This window comes from Malus domestica, chromosome 16, assembly GCF_042453785.1.
Source record: "Malus domestica chromosome 16, GDT2T_hap1".
Lineage (NCBI taxonomy): Eukaryota > Viridiplantae > Streptophyta > Magnoliopsida > Rosales > Rosaceae > Malus > Malus domestica.
The window spans coordinates 29,848,721-29,857,982 of NC_091676.1; the positions used below are offsets into that span (position 1 = coordinate 29,848,721).

The 9,262-nt window shown below is 36.1% G+C and overlaps 1 protein-coding gene across 1 annotated transcript; it reads right to left on the minus strand.

Moving 5' to 3' along the window:
* Positions 1-4,846: 4,846 nt before the first annotated feature.
* Positions 4,847-5,937, minus strand: LOC139193106 (uncharacterized). The gene is made up of 3 exons (XM_070816070.1): positions 5,648-5,937; positions 5,356-5,588; positions 4,847-5,241 (listed from the first exon to the last, which is right to left on the minus strand). The coding sequence occupies exons 1-3, from the start codon at positions 5,935-5,937 to the stop codon at positions 4,847-4,849; spliced, it is 918 nt and encodes a 305-aa protein (XP_070672171.1).
* Between the last annotated feature and the right edge of the window lie 3,325 nt (positions 5,938-9,262).

Genomic DNA, 9,262 nt, shown 5'->3' on the forward strand with positions numbered 1-9,262 from the left:
TTACTCGACATGCACACCACGTAGGCTTGGCAATTTTTAGGGTCAACAATTCAACAAAGGAATAAGAACATGTTGTTTGTGTTATCCTTTTTATGATAGACTTATCTAACATGTTCTGTCAATGATACATTACAATAGGAAGATTGTGAGGGTGAGACTATTTAGGTACATATACAATTCATTCAAGACAATCATGGGATTGTGATACCAAAAGTCTTCGGCTTTTTTTTTGTCAAGTTTTGGAGCGTTTGCAAATTTATCGATAAACAAATACATAACGAATATAAATTGATTGATTTTAAGTCATTTGATCCGGTCTTTAATCAAATAGCATCACCCACTCTTTTGACAAATTCCATATCCCTCAAAGGAATTCGAGAGTTTTGGAGGAAACTCTTAATAGGGTATGGGAGACTCACTATTACCAAGTCCACCTCCAAAGAATTTCATATTGGCCTGCTTTAATAATAATGAAAGAGTGCACTTACTAATTTACATCTCTTGTAAGTACTTATTATATTTGGCCTCTAGAGAATGATGTCTCTGAAGAATATTATATTGTTATCATTCCACTTATTTAAGGTATTCCCACCATGCCAGTTTGTATAAAGGTTCAAAAATGGTCTTAGAAAAATATCATATTGACCATACTCGTTGCCCACCACCACAACATAAGCTAAAAGGTTGGTGCAGTTGTGAAATCTCCCAGACATGCATGAAACAATAGCCCTGACATGCATACATATATTGATTCTCTTGCTTGTTTGTTATATCAAAACAAAATTGATAGAATAAAGGATAAAACGTGTTGACATATTAAATTAGGATTTATTTTTTTTTTGTTAAAAAATTAGGAACATTATACACACGCATATAGGTGTGCAATTGAGACTGGACTGTTTTTGTTCCAGTTGGCACATAACAAAATAAAATAATAATAATAATAATTGGAAGAGTAACTTCACATTCATCATCATGCCCAATATGCCTTTTAGATAGCTCACCAAATTCATAAATTTTTCAGTGTATTTGGAATACGGAATGATACATCATGTGTTACTATACAAGTGATGTGGAAATTAACTTGACACACAAATTAAACCCATTAAACATGTAATTGTAGTATTAAGCAAGTAGGGATTGTTCTAGACCGGGAATTAATTAGGGCTGCTAATCAACACAAATCAGACTCAAAAACACTAAATTAGACTCTGTAATCTCAAAACTGACTCAAAACACTCAAAACAGCAACAAACAATAAGAAAGACTCAATTCTAAACCTAACAAGTGGTTTTGACGAAAATAAGACTTAACTTGACTCAAAAGACTAAAAGAAAACAGATTATGACTTAACTAACAAGACTTAATGAAAGGGCGATTGTTTTTTATGAATTTAAAACTTAAAATAGAAACTTTGCATAAAACACTTTAAGAAAACGAATTTGGTGAATTGGAAAGGGTAAAAGGCTAGTTAGAGGGTCCTTCTCCACACATGACATATGCAAACAAACCAATTTCCAGTTATTATTCCTTTAAACCATGAAAGACAACACCCCAAGTTAACTGTGATAGCACAAATTAACCATCAGATTTTCCTTATTTCATTGAATTGGACGGGATACATATCATAACCAAATTATCCTTCTCAAGTCCCCTAACTATGAAAAGCATGATAGAAAACATATCAAGGGTCATTAAGTTCTTTGAAAACCATAAGCATTGATGATGCATTAATAACTATGAAAAGCATGATACTCCTGCCAAGGACTTACTTAACACAATCATGACTAGTGACTTTTACTACTTGTGAATATAAGTTCATAACGATGAGGTGAAACTCCCTTATACTCTAGCATCAACTTCATGCATGCAAACTAAGTATTCATCCTCAATCAACATACATAAACAAGTTTTAATAACTCAGATAAGCAAATCACATTCAAGACTCAAGAAATAATAACTGGATGTATTCAATTCATATAAAGCATATAATCATGGCTTCGAATTCACCTCTAACTAAAAAGAAATTAGTTCCACGTGTCTTTAGAAACTGAAATAAACATTAAAACCAACATTGAAACAAATTTAAAGATAGAAAGAACAAGGAACGTCCCAGCAACTCCAATGGCAAATTCGAACCCTCCTTGGATTGCAAGCCACGGCACAAAGCTCATTCTTCCTTCCTTGCTGCGTTACTTGATGAATCTCTGAGAAATTGGCGCGAATTGTGGTGTAGAATGAATATGGGGGTGGTGGTCTGATTTGTGCAACATAATGATGTATTTATAGTCTATAACTCACGGCACAAAGGTAGCATAGGAGAAGGATTTTAGCACTTCAAATCCATAAAGAAAAAGGTTAGGGTTTGGCAGAAACCAAGGGGGAAAAGGATTAAGGTTTCCAGTAGACTTTAGGGCTTCTAGAAAAAGGGGAAGGTGCGGCACTCTTTTAGGGGAAAAGATAGGCCTTATAGAAATCAGTTATTTAAGTCCCTTTGCAGCTGGATTTAAGGCATGAGAAGATTAGGATAGGATAAGATAAGATAAGGTTAGTTTGGATAAGGTTTTGGATAATGTTTCCTTCTTTTGAGCTAATTCCTTATCTTCTTTGTCTTGGATTTATTTCTTCAACTCTTTAGCACATTCATAGCCTCTTGAACTTCAAAAACGTCCATCCACCTTGCTCCATGCATGTGATATCCATTCTTGACCCAAAACTGCTTTAAAATGCTCCAAAATGCACTTTATTGCCAACTTTGTCATTTGGACCTACAAACACACGAAAATAGCATAAAACACTATCATAAGTAGAAACTAGATATGAAAATGCAAGAAAACAAGCTAACTAAGTCGCATAAATCTGCTACTATCAACAAGTGATGAAATACTTGTATTAAAAAATTAACAACTTAGAAAATAAAACTTTCCTCACTTATGTATTGACATATAGTGCATTATCCGTATTCCTGACATAATGAAAATTTTGTACACCAAAACATGATTCAATATGTAAACTAACACTCACATATGTTATAATCAAAGAAGGCACTTTCTGGAATTATCAATGCATGTATATATATATGATCTCATGAACGGAATGCCACTACTTGGACGCGAGAACCAGGGATACCATATGCTCATACCAATCCCAAACTCCACATATTGAAACACACAACAACCAAGATTAAAGTCTAAGGGTTGTAACGGGGCTAAGGGTATTGGCTAACAAGGAAAGGTAAGGATAAACAAATGTTCTTAAAGCAATAGTAAGCAAAGTAATGAAATCAACTTAGAATTCACTCTTGAATGCAGCAAATAACTTGAAACACTAAGGGGATTTCGTACATACTTAGGGTCATATTCAAACTTTTTGGACCCTTTCTTCAACAACCAATACTTGTGAGTTCTTTCTCACTTATTTCACAACTTTTTTTCTTTCCTTTTCTTCATCAAAAGGAATTCTCTCTAAGTCATGCTCCACTATACTTTAAGAACAAGGGTATGGATAGTCCTATTCTACGCTAGGTCGGGGTAATGTAGCTAACAATGAAAATAGGCTAAATAAGGCTCAAAGAGGCTAAACCTTCAAAACAAATGCATGGGATGAAGGCTTTTTGGCTCTGGTGGTAACTACTAAACAACTTCATCTTGTTATATGTTATGCATTCAATTATAAGCTTTGAATGAAACGGGCATGAGTTCTAATATTTGGAACTAAAGTGATAAAACGTATTCTAAGTAGCAACCAAGCAAAGAATGATGAGATCATGCAACGACTTTAGATAACAAGAAATCATAGATTAATAACTCTCCAAATAACGTTTAGGCTCAAGTTTCTCAGGGTTGTAGCGTTGGTTTGAGTTCCTTCCTTCAAGCATGTTACAAAAACTGATTTTTTTCCTTTGTGATTACTTGTGAATTCGTTAATGACAACTACAACCAAGTATAAACCAAAGAGCATATCAAACTTCCACCCCTGTTTGCAACTTTCTTTAACAGTCATGCAATTAAAAACCAAATCCTCATCATTGTGTTGGAAGGTACCTTAAGACACAAACACACAAAAATGACTCTAAAACGACTCTTTTTGGGTTTTTCAAAACTTTTTCTATTTTGTTTTTCAAATTTTCGTATTTTTCTTTCAAAACACACTAAAACACTTCAAAACACACTAAAAACACTTAAAACAGTGAGAAACAACTCTAGTGGTGCTAGGTGATAAAAAACCCCACGAATTTTCAATAAAAACACTTGTTTACCCCCCCACACTTAAACCAAACATTGTTCTCAATGCTTCAATCATAGACTCACACATAAACAAGCAAACGACACAAGGAACAAACATGACAAAAATGGCAAAGTAAAGCAAGAAATAGTAGAGTTTAAGAACTCAAATCTGGTTACGATGCCGGAGCTTCCTAGTTCTTCTTTATTCGCATGGGTTGCTTCCCAAGAAGCGCTTGCTTTAACGTCTTCTAGCTGGATGATACATTCTTTTAAGCTTCATTAGGGCTCACGACATGGAGAGGTATATCCTCTACGATATGCTCTTCAAAACTTCCATGCATTGGATCTATGAACGGAAGGGGATAATGATCCTTCCTGATTGTGGCGTTGAGCTTCCTAAAGTCAATGTAAACGCTCCCACCATCTTGGATTCAATTGGATACCTGCACCAAAGAAGGTAACAACCTATTATTTGAAATGGGAATGGGAATTGGAATAGGTGGCTCACCAATGTTCTACGATGAAGTGGCAGCATAGTCAATAGATGAACAAAGGGTGCTCTCGGCCAAATTTGATGGTTTGAGGGTTGGGGCGTGTTCCTTGTGCTTGACTCCAATTCCCTATTCGTTGGTGGTTCTAGGTACATCCTTCTTGATTAGTGCTGCTGAACGTTCTTGCCCTAAATTTTTAATCACATCTATAGCAAAGAAAGAACGAACATCATTAGGATTCGTAACAGATTCAGAAACTTTAAAGTTAATCATATCGCCACCAAACTCCATAGTTAAGGCTCCCTTGGCCACGTCAATCTTGGTGTGGGATGTTTTCATGAAAGGTCGTCCAAGTAAGATTTGTAATGGTGGAGAGTGGCCTGAGTCCTCCATGTCAAGCACGTAGAAATCTATAGAAAAAATCAAGTGGTCGACCTGCACCAAAACATCTTCCAAAACTCCTTTTGGGTATACATTAGATTGATCGGCTAATTGAATAATAACACCATCATTTTTAAGCTCTCCTAGATTCATAGATGCATAAATAGAATATGGCATGACATTAATGGAAGCACCTAAATCTAGCATAGCATGTTCAAACCTTGTATTACCAATTACACAAGGGATAGTGAAACTACCTGGATCTTTGCATTTAGGTGGTAGCTTTCTTTGCAACATTGCAGAGACATTCTCACTTACATGTACCACATCTTTCTCTCGAATCCGTTTCCTTGTTGTACAAAGCTTCTTCAAAAACTTAGCGTACTTCGGGATTTGCTTTATAGCATCAAGGAGCGGGATATTGACGTGCACCTTCCTAAACGTCTCCAGAATGCCTTTTTCATCCTCTTCGCTCCTGGCTTGCATAAACCTGCTAGGAAAGGGCACATTTAGTGGAATAGAACTAGAAAAATTCGAATTTGTACTTACCTTGCTTGTTTTGGACAACATAGAGGGCTTAGGAAGCGGCAGCAAGGGTTGTATAACCCTTGCCGTGGGTTTGTCCAATGTTTCATCTTGTTGCTGCAACTTTTCATCCTCCTCTTGGCTAGATTTTTGGGGCTGGTTCCAACCTCCTTGCCACTTCTCAATGTGATAGCGTTGGCGGTTTCAAATCCTCCATTTGGATTCACAACAGTTGAACTAGGAAGTTTTCCTTGTTCTCTAAACTGCCCATGGAACTCTAAAATCTGCTCTATTTTCTTCTTCATGTCACTCATCTCCTTGGCTTAATTTTGTTGGCCCTGCGTTAATGAAGTTAATAATTGAAGAAGTGTATCATTATCTAATGACGAACATGAGTTTGTTTGGGCATATTGTATATGAGGTTGTGGTGGCTGCGCAAGACTTGAATATAACTCCTCATATGGCTGCCAATATCCTTCGTGTTGAACTTGTTGAGATTCGCACCACATAGAGTTTGAATGATCACTCCAATCTAAATTGTACGTGTTGGAAAACAAATTGTTCCCTGATTGATTATGATCTTGATAACCCAAGGTATTGACATTCTCCCAACCTCTTTGTGGACGTTGATTTGCTTGATATTCTTACCTATAAAACGCACCAAATGTAGGGACACTTTGCCTTGTGGTCCTTTCGATATATTGCGTTAACTGAGAAGTAAGATTCGTTATTTGAGTTTGAAGATTAGCAATTGCCATGTCTTACTTCTCTAGTACCTAAAATCAAAGAAAGAAAACTAAATCAAATATCAAAAGTAAAACAAACAAAACAGGGTGATTAGCAATTTTGCTAATCCCCGGCAACGGCGCCAAAATTTGAGTGAAAGTTAACTCGACACACAAATTAAACCCTATTGATGAAAATTGTAGTAAAGATGTAAGTAGGGATCGTTCCAAACCGAGGATTAACTAAGGCTGCTAATCTACACAAATATGACTCAAAAATACCAAACTAGACTTAGAAACACTCAACTAGACTCAAAAACACAAAACTAGACACTTAAGACTTAAATGTTGGAAGTATGCCCACAAAGCCACTCATTTGATGTAATAGCTTTTGGAATACTTATTGTATTAAACTTTTATATGTTTAATGAAGGGCAAAGCTTATTGTTAATCACTATTTATTGTATCATGTGTTTAAGCAATAAGGGAATCCAAGGAATGTATTTGATCTAAGAGATAAGTGATTTAAGTAAGTTAGATTAACGAGACCTTTCTCTTATGTTCATTCCTAAAACGTTCCTAGCCATAGGATTGCCAATTGGGCATTGACAATCCGCTAAGGTTAGTATGTGTTATGTTGACTCAAGCGCGAGTATGACAAGTCTCAAGTCATTTAGTGTTGGACACTAAGACAAACACATAGGTGCTCGAAAGAGTAATCGAGTACACTGAACAACGATCAAAAGAGAGTTCAAACATACATGTCATGTAAGAACTCGATAGTTGCAATATGCAAAGTAGTCCTTTGACCTGAGGCATCATAGATGTCTAATGGTTAGGTTCTTGATCTTTGATCATGTTAAATGGCATTCCATTGGAGTGTCCACGGCATTGTTGGGATCAAGCTATCTAGTCATGTAGGCATATGAATGCACAACAAGGGATCTCTAACCTTCTATGGTGGAAGGAGAATACTCTAAGATATGATTCGGGAGTCTTTGGCCAAAGCATATGAATATGACTTAGGAAATTTGTTCCAAATCATATTCAATCGAATCATATAGAGAAGTATCACATTGGATAGTGGACATGAAACAAACTATCACTCAAACAATGTGATTAAGAGTATTGTATTAGAGAAGGACCGTATTGCATTGTAGTTGTAACTGGATAGGTTCTCCAACCACTTCTACTTAGCTTGGGTAACCATGATATGCTGCTAGGTGTCACTCATGGTTTGTGGAAGCCTTGAAGATTAGCCAACACTAATCAAAGGGAGAATTGAAATGTTGTTTCAATTCACAATCGATCGTTAAGAGTAACAATCACCCACTACCTCGCTAATTGGAACCTAATGGATCGTACACCGGGTAAGGGTGAAAGTGAAGAAATATAAATGAGATGGATAAGCAATTAAATGGTTTAATTGAGAATGGTCAAGATTAATTAATTAGTTAATTAATTTTACGAAAGGTTCGTATTGGGCTTTTAAGTTGGTTTTGGGCTTCGGGGCTCAAAAGTGTTTTGGTCCACAAGGCCCATTATGTTTAAGTTGTATGACAACTAAAACAAAATGGGCAATTAGCCCAATAACAAAGGTAAGGCCGGCCATAAGGGTGAGGGTAGCAAACTTGGATTAATTACAAGTTTGCCACTCACTTGAAATGAAGTATAAAATCAACTTTATAGCTTTATTTCTCATTAGGGTTTTTCTTGGTGAAATGAGGTGAAACACTTTCTCTCATTTTCTCTAAAGAGGCCGGCCACTTAGAGGGGAATTAGCTAGCAATCTTTTCTTCTCTAAGTCATCCATTTCATCTTCACACTTCATCCTTGGTGTGGAGACTTAGAGACATCAAGCTTTTGATGTTTTTGGAGAACTAATCCTCAAATCCTCAAAGAAGCAAAGGAGCACTAAAAGGAGGAAAATCACAAGGAAAATCCAAGGAGCAAGGAGGTGACTTGAAGGCCCTCCACTTGGGTGAATCCCTTGTGTAAACAAGGATGAGCTTCAAGGGTAAAGAAACTCTAAATCTTTCCTTCTCTTTAATGTTGTTAAAGAGTTTATTGGTTCACCATATACTAGGCTTTGAAAGTCATGGGTTTTATGAATTGTTTTTGAATGCATGCCTACTTTAAAGTGTTAATAGTTTGCATATGTATTCAAATGTTCTTACATGTTCTTAGCTAGGACAAAAATTTTCCATCAAGTGGTATCAGAGCCTAGGCCTAGTTTATGGTGAATCCTTTTGGGTTTTGTGATTTGAATGTTGTAAATGTTACAAGCTTTGTTTTTGCTTTAAATATAAATTTTGCTAGAAAATTTAGCATCTCAAATGTTGTAGATGTATTTCATTTAAGCATGAATATTGGAACTAAAATTTGGTGCCATGAATGTTTGGAAATTCGGCCAAATCCAAAGGGTGATTTTTTGGGTTCATGTTTGTCTTGTTAAAATGGTTTTAAGGTGACTTTTGGAACCCCTAAGTACCCTAGGATGTTAGCCCTCTTTTGAGTAGTGAAAATTTGAGTTTTAATGAGTGAAAACATTCATGGAGCTCTTATGAGTTTTCATGTGTGTTCTTCAATGTTCTTGAGTTTCTTACCAAGAACAAAAAGGTTTGGATTTTTGATTCAAAGTGTTTGGTGTTTTAAATAAAGTTTTGGTTTATTTATGATGGGTGATGGTTATAGGTGAAGGATGATTAATGCTATTAATGTTTCACAAAAACATTTCTCTTATAACCCATCCCATTCACCTTTAACCTCACCCACCAAATCCACTTGCATATTGCACATGCATGCACCACTTGCATAAAATCCCTTTCACACTCTTTCACACTCCAAAAACCGGCCACCCCCTAGTGGGGGTACTTTTGGGGCCTTTTATGCAATTACATAAAGTTTTGATACT